The 22331-nt window shown below is 43.3% G+C and overlaps 1 protein-coding gene across 30 annotated transcripts in view; it reads left to right on the forward strand.

Moving 5' to 3' along the window:
• Positions 1–18434, forward strand: part of MAP2 (microtubule associated protein 2) — a 222603-nt gene extending 204169 nt beyond the window's left edge. For 25 of the 30 annotated variants that reach the window (XM_026852882.1, XM_026852874.1, XM_026852880.1 and 22 more), the window contains 4 exons: positions 11228–11320; positions 12879–12960; positions 13468–13580; positions 14247–18434. In XM_026852882.1, the coding sequence (XP_026708683.1) occupies positions 11228–11320; positions 12879–12960; positions 13468–13580; positions 14247–14462 (504 nt within the window). In that variant the 3' untranslated portion in view covers positions 14463–18434. The remainder of the gene's footprint in view (positions 1–11227; positions 11321–12878; positions 12961–13467; positions 13581–14246) is intronic. The other 5 variants (XM_026852873.1, XM_026852879.1, XM_026852888.1 and 2 more) reach the window with 1 other exon arrangement.
• Positions 18435–22331: the final 3897 nt, after the last annotated feature.

A 22331-nucleotide genomic window follows, 5' to 3' on the forward strand; every position in this document is an offset into this window, starting at 1 on the left:
AGTTGTGAAACCATTTATAACCTGAAAGAAATACTATTTTATTTACAAACAAAGAGGCTGAATGGGAAAAGATAATGTAGTTTTAAAACATTTATGCTAAAAATATGAACAACTCAGTCCTGTGGATGTACACAATTATGTTGATTTATTTTTTGTAAAAAGTACCTCTGCATTTCATATTGATTCTGGACGCAACCCCACAATGAGAACACCCAGTGCCCCCAGCTCCCTTTTACTTCCCTGAGATCGCTGAGTTACATCAGTGGCAATGTGAGTGCTTTATGAAAGGTTCACTTCTCAACTACCTCTAGAGATAGGACATTGGGGTAACATGCTTCTCCATTCAGCTGTCCTGAAAATAAGACATTCCAGAAAGCCGTGTTGCACAGTGTTTCCAGATCAGATACTTATATATATATATCTGAGTTTTGGAATTCATAGTGGAACATACAGAACAGCGAGGTTTGCCTAATGCTGTCTCAGAAAAAAATAATAAATTGGAACAAAACTTAACGTTGCACCCCTATGCCTACTGCAAATCTTCCAGGGGAAAAAACACAACAGGCTCATATTTTAAACAGTAAGGTATCTCTTAGGTGCTGATCCTGTTTTCATGGTAAATTAACACTTTCAGTGTTTTGTCAGATTTGGACAGTAGCCAGTTACTCAGATGAAGTCAAGAAGATAATGCCTCAGCAAAGGTTCTTCTGCCTTTATCTTGACAAGTATTTGTATCATTGTTTTATATGGGACTTAAGTCCCATTTGATGTATTTTGTGGCAGATGGTCACAGTGTGCAGGGGGCTCCAGGAGGCTCAGAACACAAGTTCGGACTGTTCCTCCTAACAAGCCCAGCTGCTGGACATGGGGCTTGAAACCAGCACCGTGTTAGCCTGTCCTTCTCCCTCTTACTCTCTGTGGACTGTAACAACCATGTAAGACCAAGGGGCCACAGCAAATTGTATTTCTTTGTAAACACCATGCTTGGACAGCTACATTTCCTTAGCAGTTCACAGAGCCTTTGCTAGGTAGTGAAGGGTGGCACAGCAGTCGGCATTTCAGTCTTCTGGGGATCACAGGGGAAATCTGATGGGTGGATGCAACATCACTGAAACTAAAGCTTTTTTTAATTCCCAGTGGTATGTGGCCACTGAGCTGTGGGTTGGGCAAAGAGAAACTCGCTGAATTTTTCCTTTACGTCTCCTTTATGCCATAGTTGCTTAGTCTAGACAAGAGGTTTTTAGGATTAGTTCTTTTCCAGTTTCTGCAGTTGAATTTTATAGGGTCTGTGAGAGGAACACATGAAAGCTAATTTCATTTCCTTGCATCTGTTCACTTCTTAAATGTCTGGTGGCAAATATTGCACTGGCTGAAATGAGCTGTTATCTGCTATCTGCTTTTAGCGATGACACGTGAAACAAACAGAAAGCTGCTCAAGTTTTATAACCTGAACTGGAAGTACTGATAGCAATAACCACAGGAAAAACAGGCAGACAAAAAGCCAGTGTAGCAAGTTAAGTACATAAACATGACGTGCAAATCACTGAAGGAATACAGATATGCAGGCCAAAAGTATCATTTGGAGACAGACTATTCTTTTACCAGAGGCATATCTGAACCTAGCACAAGGTTTCTTCTTAGCTTACAGCTCTCCTAGAGAAAGCAGCCACACACTGAAACTGCCAGAGGCTGAGGTGCAGAACTGAAGAAGCAAGGGATGTTTGAATACTAAATAAAACAAGAAATACAGTGCTTCAGCCTTGAATTTCATCAGAAGCTCATCAGACAGCAAATCGATTTTACTTCAGCTCTGACTTGCCAGCCACAGAAACAAAGCAAAGGAGAGAAATCACCTGACAGGGTGTGTGTGGGGGAAGGAGAGTATGCTTCTGGGGGAAGAAGCAAGCTAACTTTGCACTGCATTAAACTTCTACTAGGAATAGATGGCTTGAGAGGTGTTTAATTGGTATTCTGCAGTCTGGAGAAATGAGGGCTTCTCTGGTCTGTGATACAGCCAGTAGGTGGTTGTCTGGTTTTCTCTTTATAGTAGAGTATGGTGAAATGTATCATTCTTGGCAAAGCTCAGAGGCGACTTGCTCATGGGTATGTCTGCTGGGCTTCAGATGGATTTTCGCACCGCATCAGCTGTGGAGGAAATGCTGTGCTTTCAAAAGTAACCCATTTGCATCTGTCATTTCTCAGACAGCCCAAGGGAAGCATGGGGGAACTGGGGGAAGGGGTTGGAAATCTGTTTCAGATGCCAAGGCTGAGGTTTTTCTTTTCTGTTCAGATTTTTTTCTTCTTGAAATTCTGTCTATGGATATGGTTTTTACCATATTGGAGTACAGAAGTCCACTAACTGAATCTTTTTGTTACTGACCAGGCAGAGTATTTATAAAGCATCATAGGCCAGCAACTGAGGATAAAGCCAACCTAGATTTCTTTTAATTTAATCTTAAAACATATACCAAAAATGTCAGCCATGGGCAAGAACTTCAGTGAATGTGAATCCGTGTAGCTTCATCAAAGTGAATGAAGCCATACAAACTAAAATGCCATGCATAAGGTTTAAAATATCACTGACTATAGTAACAGCCAGGCATCTTGAAAGAAGTAAGGTGACTTATAGAAAAATTATATACCTAAGCCATGTTGAAGAATGAGAGTTCCTTGAAGATTTTTGAGAAGATTAAGGAAGAACTTAACCATCTTCCCCAAACTGTGGAAAACAAAGTGCAATTAGTCATGAGTCAGAAAATCTGAATAAATTGGTGACACCACTATTCAGTAGAACCTGTCCAGAAACCACAAAAATGCTGGCAAGGACAACAGGCATCTGCATTAGATGATAAAATAGACCAGCACAGGGAAGGATAAGACATTTCAGGGCTGGGCAGAGGAGGAGGCTTGGATGGATATCTGTCATCTTTTTTGCACAATTTTTTGTTAGCTTCAAAATCAGTTTGGATGGCAGGAGAGATCACCCCCACAGCACACCCCTGCACATGCCCATCATCCCAATTTACGACCCAGTCTGCAGAGAACAGTAAGCTCCTGAAGTGTTCCCTGCCTCAGCTACAGCCTGCTAGGATGCAGTCAGCGCAGAGACAGGTGGGTCTGGTGGTGCACCAGAGCTGAGCACCTCCTGGAAGAACTGCAGGTCAAAAGGGGATTCAGCAAATTCCCCTTGAGATGACATCTCATAACTCCTCTTCCTCCTGTTTCACATGTCTTTGCACCACATCATGAACACTGATGGCTGCCCAAAAATTAATCTGAAGGTCTAGATTATGTGCTATTGGTGCACTGGCTGATGAAGAGTGTCCTAAAAGATGGTGAAGAATATAGGCTTAACAATAAGTGCAATCTGAGCTGTTTCAGTGTCCCAGTCACCCATCCCCTCTGGCACATCATGCACTTCTCCAGTCCATTGTGATGTGTGGCATAGTTGAGTCAAAACCACTTTGGCCCAAGTTAAGAGAACATCCCTGGTCAGGACAGTGATGAACATAAATGAGCTTCTAAGGTTTAAGCTTTGGTGCTTTCCCCAACAGGAAGCTGCTGTACAGGGAGATGTGGATTGACATTCTAACAGCTGTTGTTAAAGTACTTCACTAATGAGAGACTGGGAGGCAATTGCTTCCTTGCTTCCACACTGTTAGCTTCATTCATTGGAATAATTTTGTGAATTTACCAAGTCAACAGTTCACAACTGTAAAATGAAGTAAGCTCTGTCAGACCGTCTGCTGCTTTTTTTTTTTTTTTTTTTTTTTTGGAGGGCTTTGTTCTGGACTGAAAATTAGAACCTAATTCATCTCTTGTTAATTGCAGATCTGCAAATGCAAAGAGAAATTACAAGTTTCAGGCACACCTTCAAAACTCTATAACAACTCCAAAACATAATGTTTAAGTTTCTGAAATTTAGAATTTTGGCTGATCATTGCAGATTATACAGAAATAACATCTTGCAGCTCCTGTGTTCAGACTTATTTAATGGAAGGCTTGCCTGAGTACAGTCTGTACAGTTAAGCCTGGAGTTATTCTGGATAAAAAGCAAAATCTTCCTGACTCATATTTTAGAAAAATGAAGCAAGGCTCTAGCAAGTTTCAGGAAGTTTCTTTGAGGAAAGGTGTTTGAGCAGGGAATGAGGACTTTCTGTCCAGAAGGAGCAGGGAATGAGGACTTTCTATCCAGATCTGACAAAGTGTGGCTGGGACAGACTAAATTCACTGCTCTGCCTCAACCATCCATAAAATGTGCATCATGCTTATTGAGGACAAACTGGGAACCACCATCAGGAGGGTCACAAGCTATCCGATGGGGCTTTAGCCACTGACAAAACTTCCACTGACTACAGCAGCCGTTAGCCAGTGCTTCTCCCTCTTTTGAAGGCAGTTAGCAGCAGTGCACTGATTTCTGCCAGTTGATGGCGTGTGTTCGATCTAACTGGAGCTGAAGGTATCACTTTCTGGAGGATTCAGTATCTTTCCACTGACTACAGCGACAACTTAAGCGACCAGTTCCAACTCTTAGCTGGCTAATGTTAGAGGAGACAAATCCTGTGTTGCTGGTCTCTCGTTGATAGCAAAGGTTTCTAGAGTAGATTGAAATTATCAGGACATAAATTCCTGTGAAAGTCTGAGTCATCCTAGCAGCAAGTTCAGCAGAGGAGGCATTTTCGGCTGAGCTTTAACTAGTCTAGATTTTAGCAATAAAATGGGGAAGGTTGTTCTTTTGGGAAAAATGTTCAGGCAATACATAATCTGGATCAGAGCTCTTTGGTCATATAATAGTGTTCTGCTTTGCACAGAAAGGTGGGAAAAAAGTTTATTTTTCTAGATGGGAAAGGACAGGAAAGAAAATGATAAAAAGCTTTTTTTTTATCTTGGAAATCTGGATTTGACCAATAAAAAGAGATGCCAAGGGACATATCTGCTGAGCTTTGGGAAAGCCAGCTTGCATGACGAGATTAACACCTTTCTGAACTTGAATTAAACAACCTAATTTTCTCCATTATGCTGGAGTAAAGAAAATCTAGATGTAGTGACTCAAAGCTCATCCCTTCTTAAAGATCAGACAACTGATTTGGAAACTATGATACTGAAACAAGAATCCTGTGTTTTAGGTGAGTTAATTAAGCTCCTAGGATCTTTATTTGGTGTGTGAGAATCTCCTTCAATTTCTTTTACCATTCTTTTGATCAGCTCCCCAGATTTAGTGAGGAGTATGATTACAGAACATGTTACAGTTCATCTGACATGAATCTTGAACTTTCTTGAGCTGCCTGTTAAATTTGGCTGTTGTCTCTTGACTGTAAACTCTTTGGCACGGAAAATGGTCACTTTGCGTTGGATTTCCTAGCACAATTATGTAAAACCTCTCAGTGTTTCTCTGTAGGCCTTTTCTGCCTTTATTGGTAGGGACATGCCTAGTTCAGTGTGGCCACCTTATTAATTAGATGAATACAGCAATTTGCAAGTGGGTAGAAAGAAGCTTGTAAATCAGCTATTGTTGTTTTATGCAAGTATTAAAGACATGGCCAATTGCAAGACATCTCTTATATTGATACTTCCATTGAAAGTTCCTATTTTCAGTTGTTTGCGATAGTTTCACAGTTTAACTGTTCAGGCTGAAATATTGCATGCTCAGTCTCTGCCTCTGGGTATGTTTTTAAAAGTCAGAAATGAATTTACCTTGTTCACCCTTTACCTAAGAGCTAGATGAGGATGGTGCATTGTTTTGCCTTTTACTTTGAATCTCACTAGCTTGTAGGCTGGCAGCTTCACTGGTGTGTGTATCCACTAATTTCAATAGAGCAAAGGCTGAACATGATCACAAGCTCTGTTTGTAGATGTGGAAAGTCTGAAGCACAGTCTTTCTCTTCAAGGGCTTTGCTAGGCCAAATAAATACCCTTCCCTTTCCTCTATCTGCAGCCTCTGCCAGGAGCTTGAAAACTGTAGTATCATCTGCCCTTGGCAGCATGTAGATTTGGAAGTGCTTAGAACTGCCTCTTGATTCTAATCAGATTTTAACCTTAACCTTGCGTCCTATGCAAGACCAGTTCTTGTCTCACTCAATCGCTGTGTTAATCAGAACAAACACTGAAATAATGTCTAGTTCCTGGGAGGTAGCTCTGTCAAATTATTGTGATGCAGTGGTAGGTAGGAGGAACTTGCCCTTTTTGATAAGTTGTTACAAGTCTGGGAGCTTTTCCCAATGTCACAGCCCCACAACATGTTCAAACAACAAGTGGAGCCAAGCTAGGGTATTTTTAAATCTTTAGCACAGTGTTTGTGGTAGAGCTTCTCAGAGGCCATAATTGCAAGGCAGGGAGAACATAAATCATCAGCTTCTTGGAAAATATATTCAGAGTCTGTAATTTCATCAGTATCATAATTTTTGTTCTTCAAGTATCTTTGTTTTGGTGTGTACCAGTTGTAGTACATCATGGGAGGGAAGCTATTTATGGATTCTCTGCTTGGATGCTGTTAAGTTAGGGGCTTTCCATCTTGTGAAAAGTAGCTGGACTGAATGATTCTAGTCAGCAATGGAACATAATTCTTTCTCTTTCATAACCAGGCTTCAGTCATTGATGTCTTTAGCAGTGAGGCACAACTGAACTAAATTCATTCTTGCATTTCTCTGCCTTCCACTCAGTGTTTCTAGAAGTTTCTGCTCATCTTGAACCAGCAGTACAGTACTGAGAGAGGAGGGCCTGCTCTAGACCCCTGGACTGGAGAGTGTTGTATATAGAGACTTTGAAATCCAAATTCACTTTCTGTGAACAGCTTTAGGGAGGCATATGACTGACTGGGAGATTCACAGGTGTTGCTAGCCTGTCTCTCTTCCTCATGTCAGCCAGTTTACCCAAAAAACATCCTCTCTGGTCTGGTGTAGATGTTGCCCTTGGACCTCAGCCCCTTCCTGTTTAGATTGCTATTCAGGCTGCTCTGTGTAGGAAAGGAGTTAGTTTACCCCCGCTGAGTGCAGATCAATATATGCCTCGTCTAAATGAGCTCTGAGAAAAATACCTTTGATGCTTGGTTTCCTAGCAGGCTACCCATAAATGTCCTGCATCTGCCTGTACTTCGACATACAGCATTCAGACAGCACAGGAGGTATTGAAGCACAGTGTCTCACTCCTGATGGAGGCTACCTAGCAGTGGTGTGAGTTAGTGACACTATAGTGTGCACAACGGCACACAGTCTGCCCAGGGCTTCAGTTCTGGGCCACTGTTGAAGAGTCATCAGAGGACAGAGTGGAGGCAAGGTCTCTCAGAGCTTCAGACAGAAGCCAGTTTTAACTTGGGCAATGTGGTTTTGTGGAATAAATGCAGCATTGCCTGTAAGGCTTCATTTTTCCACTGTGGTTTAACTTCACGTGAATATGACAAATGCTGAAGAACCTCAGCTTGGTCCTGATCTTTGTACTGACTTCCAGGCCCTGCCCACCTGGACAAGCCATCATCAGATCAGAAGAGAATGTACCATTTCAGACTGGCAGGTCAGCACAGGTGTTGTGAGGGACTCTGTCAGGACATTGTCTTGTTGGAATGTTTAGTGAATGTGAATAGAAAGCAGTCCTGTTTCTGCCACAGACTGAAATGTTCCCTTTTCTGAATGAGAGCATGAGCAGGCTTGATCTTTCATTTAATGTGCAGCACAATTGAGGTGCATATATGTACATCCCTACCACACCTCCACTCCCACACAAGATGTACATACACATTCAGGAACACGGAAACCTTCCTGGTGAGTCATGGTGTTCATGCTGTCTCTATCACAGGCAGCTGCATCATCTAATTCCTTTCATCAAGTGCCATAATAGAAGCTTACCATTTTCTTGTTGTAGCTCTGTTCCCTTGGGCTGCAGTTCCTGAGCTTCCCTGCTCTGATAGTTACAAATTTCCCTGTAGATTCCAGCTTCACATAATTCACAGTCAGTTTACATTCTTTGTTTGCAAGCCAAAGTTTCTCTTTAGCCTAAATAGTTCCTGTCCCTCTCTGGTACTCTCCCTCTCATGTTTACAGTCTGATTTCTCAAAGGAAACAAAACTTGTGCAGTCATGATGTCTGGCTGGCAGTCCCAGCCTTCTTCAACTCATTTGTAACTTGTTGGCCAATTTCAAATAGTGCTGGCAAAGGAGCTGTGGTCAGAAACACAGGCAGCCCCTCCAAGTTGGGTGATAGTTGTTGACAGGGTACAAAATGGAGACTCAGCATAACGCTGTCATTGGGGTAAAGGCAGTGATAACTCAGCCCTTCTCTACAGTCAGAGACAGCAAATGGCTGACCGGCTGTGTATTGGCTTCTATTTGCCCAGTCTACCAGTCCTGGGAGAAAGCTTGGGAGATATTGCTGGCAAGAGGAGTTAGGGCTTGCTGAAGAATATAGGGTGAAGGGATTAAGCAGTTTAAAGCCTTAATCTATAGGAAACAAGGCTCCATTAGTTTGTGGAACACTTCGTTATAGAGGGCAGTCGTGATTTAAATATTTATACATTCCAGGAAAGGAAGAAATAGATCATCAGGGAAAACCTGGATCAGTTCATCCCTGTGCCAGATGACTCGGCTCAATTCAGCCCTCAGCATAGGACATAAATGATACATAGGTCCGCTGCTGGCCCCACTACACAGGGGCACGTTTCACCCAGTGAGACAGAGAGGATAATTGAGATGATTGGTCCTTCACGTATCTGCTAGCCAGGTCCATGGGCCGTAAGACTCATAAACTGTCAGACTTCTTGGTGCAAATCAGCCTTTAGGCACTTGATCAAAGGCACCTTCTCAACTTATCACCTTGCTTTGGCTCTATTTTAAGCTACATGCCCCCAGTCCATGGTGCTGAGGTCTTGCCATGACCCCTAAATCAGCATTTTCAGAGCAAATGCATCCCTGTGGCCACTGCTAAGAGGTGATGCTGATCCACTGCTGAGAGATGTGCTCAGAAAGTGCTAGGAAGGCTTTCTGTTTTACCCAGGAGTGTCTGGCCTGAAGCTCTCTGGGAGCCAGATCTGACTGCACGTCTGATGTGTGTTTCTGTAACTGATATGACACCTGTCTTGTACTGGGCTACATTTTAAAACAAATAGTATATTGAGAGAAAGCACAAGGATAAAACTCCAAAGGCATTTGCTTTCATGTTTCAGTGTACATTAGTTTGGACTAAGCAGATAGGAGGGAGAAGGAAATCAGTTTGCCTATTGAAGATGCCCTTCTGAAGGTGACTTATCAGTTGTGGAGTTTTCTGGTGCTGTCATCACCACAAATCTTTGCTAATTAAAGTGAGAGAACACTTAACATCCCAATGGTTTGACTGATGTAGTGGTTATGTCATGTGTAATGAGGGGGACCCATGAAACAGCTTGCTGTGACTAAATTCTTCACATTAGCTTTAAAGTGAGACCCTCTGAAAATTTCTTCTTGGAGTTTACTGGGCTTAAGTCAAGGGTGTACTCCAGGTGCTCAGTGCCAGAGGATTCAGTTCATTATCTAAATGTGACATGATCCCCACTGCAGGAGGCAAGAGCTGCAAAATCCAATACCCCTGTAAAGGGGCAAATAGTCTTACCCTAGTTTAGAGAGGTGAGTCACAGAGGGGAGTGATTTGTTTCAGATTTATCAGGGAGCCTGGGGCGATTCGGGGACTTGAAGCCAGGAAGCAGAAACTGTACAGGGTTCTTCTTCCTCCCACTGACCACTTCAGCTGGTTTGCAGCTGCTTTGTGCTCCTGGAGTGATAAGCAGCTGCATGCAGTAAGGTACCCTGGTGTATCTTTCCCTCTCTTGTATCAGTATTGTTTGGTTGCTGTCGGTTTACCTACAACAGCAGCCAACAGGACTGTGCTAAGTAATATGTTAGTGAAGGCTCTACAAATGCCATTTAACAAAATAAATAGATAACATCCAAAATTCTGTGGCTTTCTGTATAGGAAAGAGTGTAAATCAATATTGTATATTAATAGCATAGAGGTAAATAAAATCCAACATAACATTGGAATAAAGACTTTGTGTTTAACCCAGAGAAAGAATATGCTGCACAGGTGGCACTCTTTGTGTTAGTAAAAGCTCCTGGTGCAAAGGCAGCAGGCACTGTCTTAGCCAGAAATGCTTTCTTACACACCTGAAAAGCCTAATACTGGTGAGCACAATCCCCTGCCTTTGCTCAGAAAGAAGTCTGGAAGTGGTATCTGTCGGGTGTGTATGCTGCACCCAGTTGTCTCTGCCTCTGGTAACTGCCATCCAGCAGCACATCATTCACTGGCGGCACCTGAGTTCTGCCAGGTGGGACAACTGCTTTGGCATGGGGGTCAAGACAGGGGTCAAGCACAGGACAGCATGGCCTGCCCTTCACAGAGTTCGCCTCCACACACTGCCATATGCCTTCGGTGCATCTGTGGCTAAGGTAACAAATGGGGGCTCCTGGCATCTGTAAGTAAGGATGGCACCATCAAGGGAAAGTCAAGTACTTGTTTTACCAGAAACAAAGAGCATGGGGGAGAAGCACAGCACTGCTAGCACCAGGTGACCAACTTTATGGCCAGCACCAGAAATCAGGAAGCAGTGATTGCAGCTCTAGGTTTCCAGATGCTGGTGTTTTCTGCATTGCCCTTTAGTAGATGACAGTAAAGAGAGAGACCAGTACAGAGCTCTGACTTCAGTTTAATTAATTTTGTCAGTCCCCTTTCCCAAGACCCTTTGAGGTGTGTTGTATGAACGTGGTGGCTGTATGGCAATAGGAGGGGTGAAATACCTCGGGATTTCAACCTTTGTCTGAGTTGGCTGGCTCTGGGATTTCTGCATCAAAGGCTGGAGTGCTGAGCTGTGAGAAGGAGGGTTTCCATCTTCTCCTTGTGACAATTCAGCAGAAACACTGGCCATCGCTCCAGAACCTAGGACAGGCTGTCCAAGGACAGTGTCCAGGCAAGCACGGAGTTCTTTGAGTTTTCAGGGGAAAGCCACTTGCTATATCTCCCAATTAAAACCTTTCATCTTTGTATTTCGTCACCACCTCATGAGGTTGAAAAAAGAGCATTGTAGTGTGTTTGCATATAAGCTGTGTTAACATACTAAGCACAGAGACTGGCATGGTTTACTTTCTCACATTTCAATACAAGTGGCAGAAGAAGGAGTCACAGCAGGAGGCAAAATTACCCTGGTTCCCTTGTCCTGTGCTCTGATGGAGTGTGTATACGGTATATAGTAAGTTACCTCCGATTCCTTTTAGGTTAGGATTTTAAACAAGAAGATCGATTTTAGCGATATTCAATCCCGGTGTGGTTCCAGAGATAACATCAAACATTCTGCAGGGGGAGGAAATGTAAGTAGTACGGACACCCTGTGAACAGGCATCTCCACTGTGGTGACCCACTTTGCACAGCCAGACCCTTCTGTCTCCCTTCCTCTGAGCACTACTTTCCTCTCGCTGCTGTTTCACATGTGAGTCTGGTCTGGTAGTCGTGTGAGCCCTGTGTATGCAGTGGTAGCTTCCTGATCTTCACAGAGCACAACACATTTCCAGAAGTTGGACAGGAAAAAGCAATGAGAAAAGAAGGGTTATCGCTAAACGCCCAAGGGTGCTGACAGTAAAAGTCCAGTGTGAGCCAAAATGGTTCAGTGCCTTTCATAGGAGTGGCCCAAGAAAATAATTTCCAGAAAGAGAATACTGCTCACAGTGAGACTCCAGCCTCACAGTCAGATGTCTTCAGTGCATCAGTCCTTCCTCAGCTGATGTTTCAGTTATGTGCATGCATCAGAGGGAAGAAGAAAAATAAGACATAAGGTCAAAGAAAGCTCGGAGAGAGCGTGTGATCGGCCAGTGTGCTGAGTGCTGTTGCCACAGCGTTATTCCAGTATAACAAACTGAGGTTGCTCAGGGTTCGACCAGCCACCCATTAGTTCTAGCAGTCATGCTGGAATAGCTTAAGGCAGCTGTGACCCCCCAGAGGAAATGATCTCCCATCAGATGGAGGAGCTGATGGTGTGGGCACGTCTGATCCAAACAGATTCAGTACAGCCACCAGTGCTGGCTTAAGTCACTGCTGGTGATGTGAGCAAACCAGTGGCATTGCAGTCATTGTGGAGCTCCTGTCGGGCCTGAAGGGGCTGCAGCTCCTTCAGATCAGCAAACACAGTCAGTGTGATTGTGGGCCACATCTGGGAGCTGTTTGGGAGCGCAGCAAGGCAGGAGTGGGGCTCTGTGGCTGTTCCCAAGCTGGGCTCAGTGCAGGCATGGCAACGCGGCTGGTAGCAGGAGGGAGGGTGCCTGTGCTGCTGCCTGGCTGAGCAGAGCAGTGCCCCTGCTCTCCAGTGAGCACCACCCAGCCAGCTGGCTGAACACCGACCAGCTCAGGTACAGATCAGGAGTCACAGTGGGAGATTCATCAGATTCTCCATAGTGGTTTGACATGAAATGCATACTGTATTTAGATGTGGAAAAATAGAAAACAGATGGTAGAGAGGAAAAAAAAAAACACAAAAAAACAGTCACCAAAATATTCCTAGTTACCAGGATGCACATGCAAGAGCAGAAGCAAACAGGATGGGTCCTGCTGCATGCAGGGCTTCAGAGCACCCACCCTCAGAGGAGGCTCTGAAACATTTTAGAAAGAACCCACAAGCTGATCTGCTTTGCTCTCCTCTTTGTTTCGCAAATAGTAAAGCTTAACCCAGATCTGTCTTTCCCTAGGTGGGAAGGAAGCTTGCTGTATTAATTCAGATGTTTCCTCCTTTGTGGCATGCTCTGTTCTCTACTAACCATCTCTCCTTTTCCAGTGGTTTGTAGAGGCTTGGGCTTTTCCTCGGCAGGGCTTGGCTTTTTATTTACTTATTTTATTCTTTTCATTCCTGTAATTTGTGTGTGTGTGTGCTTTTGACAGGTACAAATCGTAACCAAGAAGATTGACTTGAGTCATGTGACTTCCAAGTGTGGCTCACTCAAGAATATCCACCACAAGCCAGGTATCGTAGAAATTTCTAGGATTAGCAAAGGTCTAATCCTGCTGTGTGAAGGAGAAATTATGCATGATACCATTCTCTTTTATAGCCCAAGAGAAGGTAAATACACTTCAGTAATAAAAATAACATTCTTAACTAAATATATAAAGATATAAAGGTATGGGACCACCTATTTTAGAGAGGAGATAAATGATGTAGAAGGATGCTGTGGTGGCATAATGTCAGTTTGGTAAGATACTGAAATGCAAACTGAAGTCAGAAAAATACTTAATCATGTGCTTAAATCCCATGAAAATCAGAATCAGTATGGCTGCAGCACATGCTTACAGTTTGAATATGTGTTGAAGATTTTTATATTGACCTGAACACGCAGCGTGGTATTCTGTGCTTCTCTAAAACCCTTAGGTCTCAACTAAAAGGGAAATAAAGTGAGTGCACCCATGTGCATCAGATCAGGCCTCCTCCTGAGCCATTCTAGCCTCTTAATCTGTATTTCCATTTTCTGTGTAGGAGGTGGGCGTGTGAAAATTGAGAGTGTGAAACTGGATTTCAAAGAAAAAGCTCAGGCTAAAGTTGGTTCCCTGGAAAATGCCCACCACGTACCTGGCGGTGGTAACGTCAAGGTAAGGGGACACCCATCAGAGAGAAGGCTACTGCTGTGCCCCTAGCCCAGTGAAATTATTAGCTGTGAATTCAACGATGGTTCTGAATTGAGTAGGAAACATCTGTTTGTTGTCCTTCAAGCACTTTCACATACCGTTTGTTCCCTTTGGAATTTGGAATGACCAATCTCACATCCACATCTAATCTGAGAGTGAATTTTACAGTGAAATGTCCTGTAGTTTGTGCACTGGCTTTCCTCCTAAAGATAAACTTTGTTTGGGACTGTTGTACAGCATGAGGTATGCTCTAATAAATTCATAGTATAGGTAACCTAGAGGATTGGGACTGCTTTGTGAAACAGGAGCAAATCATCTTGAAAGTAAGATCACTCCCAGAAAACTTCAGTGCCCATAAAATGTCTATTAAATTCATACAGCTAGGAACAATGGTACTGCTTATTAAAGCATCCATCAGAGATAGAAATAGTAAGATAATGTAACATAGTAAGTCAGCGTATATTAAACCAGGTGAAAAAAATATCCAGTTTCTACTATTCTAAGGAGTGAAGAAGCTTCAGTCCTTCTAAGAGTTCTTAAAAGTAAACAAAACGAGACCCAAATGATGATCTATAACAAGATAATTTGGTGACTATATAACATGTCCAATTTTTTGCTTTCCTGGAGCAGATTGACAGCCAGAAGCTAAACTTCAGAGAGCACGCTAAAGCCCGTGTCGATCATGGGGCCGAGATCATCACGCAGTCACCGGGCAGATCCAGTGTGGCTTCGCCACGCAGACTCAGCAACGTCTCGTCCTCTGGAAGCATCAACCTGCTCGAATCGCCCCAGCTTGCTACCCTTGCTGAAGATGTCACGGCAGCCCTGGCTAAGCAGGGCTTATGAATTTGCTCATTTTGCGTTGTATGAAGTAATAATATTTAGGCATGAGCTCTTGGCAGGAATGGGCTCAGAGCAGGTGTTACATTCATTCTTTACCATGTCTAAAACTAAGTCACATCCCAAGACTTGTAGTTACCATACAGTTAAAAAAACAGAAAAAAATAATTTAAATAGATGCAGAAATTGGCCTGATCTCCATTTACAACAGGAAGACACTGGCTTTATATGGGTATACAACTGCAGTATGTTACATTGGACAATTATTGTTGCTCTGCTCTGTCTTGCATGGAGTACCGTACTATGATAAAACACATTTTTACCTTTCATGTGCCTGAAGGCCATCCACCTCTTTCTGAAGAGCCTTGTTAATATCTGAAGTTGCTCATTTCACTGTTCTGTTGATAAATGGGGAAATACAAAAAGTTGCCCATTGTAAGTTATTACAGGTTAAATTAACAGTCTGCTTACCAGAAGGAAGGGCATATAGAGAAATTCAAGTTTAATTAAAAAAAAAAAAAGTTATTTTGTATAAATGAGTAGAACAAAAGTTGAATTAAGTTATTAACATTTTTTTGGACCTGGTTAATAATGTCAGTGTATAGCTGAAAAGCCAATAAATTATTTAACGAATAACTAAAAATAGTAGTTGAAAACATTTGAACCATGCTTGGGGAAGTGACATAAAAAAAGCTGTTGAAGCAAGCACTTCCACCCCAACAGACTTGTGTCTGATTAGAAAGTTGGTTAAGCGGCTAGATTTGTGTACGCACCGCCGGTTTCACATCCTTTCCATCTGTTTGATACAGTATTATAGATATATATATTTCTCTGTGGCCATTTGTGATACGCCCTCCTCATATACTTGAATATTCTACTTCTTTATTCACAGTATCTGTGTCTCTTGCACCCTTTGGTGTTGCAATTTTAGGTATGTAAAAGTAGATGTTAGCGGGGTTTTTTTTCCCTATTCATGAGAATACATTTAAAAAGATGAAAATTTTAGCATGAAGTTGCTTTCTGTAACAACTAAAAGCCGTGACCCTGTTTTAGTGCCAGATGCAAGTCTCTTCTGTGATGCTAGAAAAAAAGATTTCTTCCTTCTTCCCTTCCCTCCCTTTCTTCACAAAGATACGATTTTTGTGGGGTCCAGATGTTTGTAAAAGGGTCTCCAAAGATGGGCTAAGTTTGGATTCTGGAATTTTAAAAAAATCCACAATAGTTTGGTTCTGGTTTGTTCTCTTTCTTTCTTTCTTTCTTTCTTTCTTTCTTTCTTTCTTTCTTTCTTTCTTTCACTCCTGTAGTAACAGTGAATGTTAGATTTTTTTTTTTTCTTTTGCTAAAGTTGAAACACAGAAAACAGTATTAAGGTGTTGTTTCCACTCCTTTAGTGATGTCTCATGTATACACTCAGGCACTCAGATAACAGTGTAAAACATAACAGAGATGCCTGTAAATTATAGTACGTGCATAAATAAAATGAGCTCCCTAGACTGAGTTGCCATAGCGATTCATCAATAAATAGGGTATCTTAAAATCTGAGCAAAGTGGGATTATATTGACTATAAAAAGTATAAGAAAAAGTGTGCATAAAAGATAAAGGGCAGAGTTATATAAACAACCGATCTAATGGAGTTACCTGTGAGAACTCCGACACTGACTTATGGACACTAAGAGAACACTGAAGGTAATATGGTAGTATTACTGATCAGCAGATAATAATCTGCTGATACTATATGTACAGTAGACATTATGAAATGACCAGTTTACATTCTTGCAGATTGTTTGATCTTTTCCTTTTGAAATCTCTTGACTAAACTTTGCACTGTCAGTTGAGCTATACTTGATACATGTATTAGGTTAACATTCTGTGTTGGAAGCTTTTGATCTGTTCTTTTCCTTCTTAATTTGTATGTGTGCGTGTGTGTGTTGGGGTTTGGTCTGAAAAGACTCGGAGAGAAGATTTTTATGGCTGTGGAGATAGGATTCGAATAATTAGTAGCACAGGATTCCCCATCATTAAATTCAGGTAGTAGATGCACAGTAGTTACTAGACAGTAAATACACAGTGGACCAAAGGGGGATTTTGGCTAAGCTTGTCAGAGCAATACAAAGACAAAACAAAATGGCTACATCTCTAAAAATTTTACTGAAGATGAACTTCTAACAGCCCCACACACGATATTTCAGCTCTGCAAAAAGCTTTTTCACACTGTAAAGTACCTAATAATGTTTGTAAGTCGGTTGTTTTATACAAAGGACAGTGAGTTTAGAACCATGCTGTGTGCATCTGGAGGATTATGATTTCTGCCTTGTATTTGTTATACTTTTGCTTAGAGTAATCCTAAGAACTCACATGGAAACAGCGTCGAGTGAGATGCATTAAAAGCCTCTTCCCATTTTTCCAGAAAAACAACAGACAGAAAAAACAACAGTGTTTATACCACATTGCTCTGATTATACTATTAATATAAATTAGCCTTGAAGTGGTTTGGGAGTTTTTTTATGCCTTTTGCCAGTGTGGGAGAGAGTCTATGATACTCCTGAACCTCAGGGTCTCTGAAGCTGAACACCAGCTAGTGAGAACAGTGTTAACCTGGGACTCAAGGGTTTTTTTTTATTCTGCTTTTAAAATTGACATACTCTAGAAAAAGAAGCTTAGTTAATCCACCTATGAGTCCAAAGTTAGAGCGGTGTAACACACCAAATCATTTATTTCATGCATTAAAATGAGCTTTCTTGTCTTGATTCAAGCAAAGATCTTTGTAATCGTAATCATCCTTCCATAGAAAGAATCCTAGAATGCTGTGGAGTTAGATGAAAGGAAATCAAGAGTTTTGTGCTGTTAAGTTAAAAAAAACAAACAAAAAACCCCAAACCAACAAGTTACATTACATGACTCTAGATGTTCACTGAAAAAGCTCATATTAATCTTAACTTCTCAAGAAGAGTGTTGGTTTTAAAAACAACAGTTTTGTAAATATGTAATGCCCACTAAATAAGATAGAGCCAGCTTCCTGGAAACTGCATCCGTTGTGTTTCTTTTCCACAGGCATGTTGAGCCAGCAGGTATGTTGGGTGTCTGAGACCCAACTCTGTAACAAAGCAGAGATAATCCAGACAAACGGAATGGTGAAACCTCGTTTGGATAGCTTGGGGGGAACCCCGAATTAATAATCCATCAAGTTGTAGAGACAAAAGAAAAAGTGCTTCTGCCCCATCTGCAGAGTTCTGTTTCTGTGTAACCACAAGCAGAAAGAAATCAAAGTTGAGCAAACCTCTGTCCAGCAGCACTAAAAGAAAAACTTAACACTGATGAGGGAAGCTGTGTGCCCACAAGGGCTATGTCTATTTTCACTGTACAGCAGTAAATGGTATTATCCATTCAACGCTCTGCTAAGGTACAGTAGTAGCCTCATCATGACTGCTTACAAATCTAGGTTTGCCTATATACACATGACCCAAAGGGAGTCGAAAGGCAGCCTGTGTGGACTACCACATGTGAGCAGGAGTTTTTTGCATGCTGGACCAAATACTGTTCGAAACCCAAGTACAAATGTCCCTTCAAAGGCGAATGCCTTGAAGAGTAGAATCGACACAGGTACATTTCTAGCCTAGATGTGTGTTGAGTTCACTCACTAGTCAGATTGCTAAAGCAACTCCCTCTGCAACTCCAGCAATTCCCACTGCAGGACGGTAAATGAGTTTCACACTTGGAAAAGTCAAGCGTATAAAAGCCACTTCAACTTTAGCAAAAAGAAAAAGCCAACAAATAAACATGCTGTATGCTGGGATGTCAAGGAATACAGTCTGCTGTTACAAACCTGTGTTTTTTCTGATAATTCTAGAGCCTGTTACCATAAAAGAGGCATTTCTTGAATGGCTGGTGGTAGGTAGTTCATGTTTTTCAATCCGATTTGCAATTGTATTTGTTGCTGTATAGTGATTGTTTTGCAAAATAAAATCGCTTGTCATCTAGTTGCTTCTGTTGGTTTCCACTGTTTGTGACTGTGCTGGCAGATTAGACAAGTGTTTGACCTTCTCTGTGTGATACAGCTCCTCCTGCATTCAATCACTGCGCGTCACTGCCCTGCATGGGAAAAAGTTTCACGCACCCGCTGCTATTGTGTAGTCAGCCTTGCCAGGAGAAATCAGAGCGGATTAAGTCGTATTTCTCTGCTAATACCTGTTACTTCTTGCCAAAAGAATCATTTTTTTTTTTTTTACAGCTAGTGTACTGCAGGGTAGTATTTCCCTGCTTTGTGCAAATACATTATTCTGTCCTGCATCCCGGGGCCCCAGCCTGGAGGTGAGAGGTTCGGCATCGCCCTGCCCTGAGCAGCTGAGGTCTCCAGGCAGAGACGGCCCCGGCTGAGCCAGCGCCCCCTCCCTTGTCACCGCTCCCTTCGGCTGCCTGCGGCGGAGGTGTGCAGAGGCATCGCCAGCGGCCGGAGCCAGCCCTTGGTCACAAGCTGGGCCGCTGGCGGGGGCATGCCAGAGGCTTGGATCGTGGCTCCGCCATTTTTCCCGCTTGGCTGAACAGCAGGGCAGCCTCCCCCCTCCGTCGGGCAGGGGCCGCAGCCGTTGGTGGGCCGGGTGCTGTGAAGGGCGGCGGGGCTGAGGGCTGCCGCCCCCTTCCCCAGAGCGTCCCTCGTCGGGGAAACGGCGGTGGCAGCCCCAAGGGCCGGCACGGCTCCCATGGCCAGCGGCTGCTCTCCGGTGGGCTATAAATGACCGTGGAGCCATTACCAGTTGCCAGACGGCTGCTGGTTTGGCATCACGAGGGGCAGGCGCCACGCTCCCTCCCCTCATCGCCGGAGGGGGCGCCCTGGCTGGCTCTAAGGGGCTCAGCCCAGCTGGCAGCGGCGGGGAGCGTGGCCGGGGCCGGCTCCCCGCAGCCTGTTGAGGGTGGTGGGGTCGCGTGGACCAAAGGCAGTGGGGGCTGTGGGTGATGAGCTCCAGGGGTTGTCCTGAAAACTAATGGGGAAACAGCCTGAAGTAGTTTGTTATTTTGGATCCGTTGGTGGGTGCTTAAACCCTTGCCCTGGCTCGGGTCAGGGAGGAGCTACAACTCCGTGTTGCAGGTGGAATAAAGAAATACTCCAGAAAATGTTCAAGTGCTGGTCCAAACCACCTGTGTGGACCAGGTGCCTTGTCAACATGGAGCTGTGGTGTGGGGAGACAGGGAAGCCTCACCTCACAGGCTTTCCTGCCCCTGCACTGCCTGCTCTGGACCTGTTCAAGCAAGGATGCTTCCAATACCTCCTGCTCTGATGCCTGCCCTGGAGGAATTTCAAGCCATGAAGATGTAGATGCAATGACAATGGTGAAATGAGAGCTTCAGTATCCGCCACTGTGTGAGCTCTGCATATTCTGCAGAGTTGGATAGTGGCAGTGAGGCTTCCTTGCTAACAGAAGAATCCTCTGAACATGGCTGGGAGCCTGAGCAGTAGGAAGGAGATACAAATGAGTAGACTGCCTTAAATTTCCCAACCCCTAAGCAATCTGGACTTTTCACATAATGCTGCAATATTCATAAATAAATGCAGTCAAACGACCTGAAGGAATAATTAGCTGCTGTTAATTATCCATTAGAAGCACCCTCCTAAGGGTGCTCAGGCACAAGGCAGAACTAATGTATCATCTGCTAAAAGGGGAAGGATTAAGAGGTTGAGAACAAAGCTAGAGCAATGGTTGAGGGCAGCTGGTAAGAACCTGTTTCATTCTTTCAAAGTGAACGGAGAAGAGGTGATATTTCTATGGTTGTTGTGTCGTATTAGCAGCATGTGGTAGGTGATGTATTTTGTAACTGACTAGCAGACTCTGGTGGTGGAGCACTGAGGTGAGTACAAGCTGTGAATAAAACCTTGATGAACTGCATTGCTACTGAAAGTGAGGGAAGCCCAGAAATCCTGCTACAATGTTTGGTAGATTTGCTAGATGTGCATCCTGTGCCTGTCACAGCTCATGGGGTATTCCTTGCACTGGGCAGGAACATAATAGAGAACAGTGGGTGAGTCAGAGAAATGGATCAGATGAGAGCGGCAGGCAGAAGGCCTCTCACCTGGATTTGTGTGGCCACACAGAAATCACAGCTGTTGCTTTCAAAAGACAGTGTGGCCCTGATGGAGAGGCTCCCAAACCTGGCTTGTGTGAGCACCCTTGTTCTGGAAGGAGAAGCATGTAGCGGAAGCAGTTTTCAGCTCTCTTCTGAGCAATGCAAAGGGAGACACGTTTGGTCACTCAGTGGAACAAGAGATCCCCACTCTCTTCTCCAGAAAGAAGGTGTTTGGGTGGGGTGGGATTTGGGTGGGAGGACATTTGTTGTCTTTTTTCCTAAAAGGAAGAAAAAGTTTTGCAGCTTCTACCAAATGAGTCACATCCCAGAGCTTGGAGAGTCCTCATCGAAGGGGTGGTATGATACACTGAGAGTGAAAGCTGGATTTTTACTTTTTCCCCCCAGTCTTCTCCAACCCCCACTTCTATGTCATCTCTAGAACTTTGTTCCATCTCTCCCTGCCTTATATAGTTGGAACATAACTTGTGCCTATTATGTATTTAATTGCAATTAAATGGTTCTGTGGATGTGATTTGTTGCTTGAATATTATGCAAAGGCAGTAGCTTGCTTTCTGCAGTGACTAGAGGATCTGTGTTTCTGGTCTGGTTTGAAACAGGATTCTCAGATACATGAGTGCTATGCCACTCCCACCAATTCCAGCTAAATGTGGCCTGGATTAAATATCTGATTGTCCTTATGGTCCAGCTAGACGACAGTCTGCTCCTCCCCACATTCATGGGCAACAGCAGGAAATGTCATAGTTTTAGGGGTTCATTGCATAGTTCTAGGGACTCATTTATCCTTGTTTCTGAATGCATAGTTGTGTTTGAGCAGGGCTGGCAAGAAGAGCTACAAACAAGACTTCTGATGAACCTTAGTTGAAATGTTTTCATGCTGACTGTAAAATCCTTTAAAGAAAAAAACAGAGCTTTCCTAGATTAATTTTTACAGAACACCTGGGAAGGAGATAATCTCCACTATTCTTCTATCTTGTGTAGTTCCTGATAGTGGAAAGAGGATGTACATAGTTGACACGCCAAAGAAGCAGCCTTTGACCTGCTCTTTACACTGATAGAAATGACAGCGTATGCAATACTGTCAGTGACATAGCCCTCTGTACACACTGTCTGCTGATGCTCTTGCTGTGTTTTAGTGTAGTTACTTAACAAGGTCCAAAGACTTCCTAGGAAGAGAAATGGATAAATGAAGGAATGACTTTTGCTTCTACATGACAGACCCATATAAGAAAGGATAAAATCAGTGTCATCCATCAGTGCTGACTTTCTGTGACTAGTTGTCTCAAGAGAGAAAGGGTCTTCAGCATGGGTCCTTTCAGCCAAGGACAAAAGCCTGCTGGCAGCTTGTGGAAAAATAAGCTCTCAGGTGTGTGCCAAACAACTGTCTGTGTTCTCTGCCCTGGGGTGTACAGCTAGGAGCTGGTTACAGCTTTGGTCTTGGAAAGGCTGCTGCACAACAGAATGGCTCAAGGTACTCCAGAGAGTTTGGATTCTGGTTCTTTATGTGCAAAAAAAAGGTAACAGATAAATTATGAGCGTGTGAGGCAGGGGCTGAAGCTGGGGACTTGGAGAGCATCAGCATGAAAACAAGTGCAAGTCAGTGAGGTTTAGAGCAGTTCCCTTTTCTGGGTGCTCCTGTGTAGAGTTGGGGCTTCATGCTCAGGTTCTGCGGGGTTTCCCACTCTGTGGCGTGCTGCCAGCTTTGTTTCTGGTTTGAGAATCCTGCTATGATGGATTGATGGATGTGTAAAAACAACTGTGCGATAAATAAAGCAATGATCAAGCAGAATCATGCAATT

The sequence above is a fragment of the Athene cunicularia genome (assembly GCF_003259725.1).
Source record: "Athene cunicularia isolate RWA chromosome 7 unlocalized genomic scaffold, athCun1 chr7_part1, whole genome shotgun sequence".
In the NCBI taxonomy this organism is placed as follows: domain Eukaryota; kingdom Metazoa; phylum Chordata; class Aves; order Strigiformes; family Strigidae; genus Athene; species Athene cunicularia.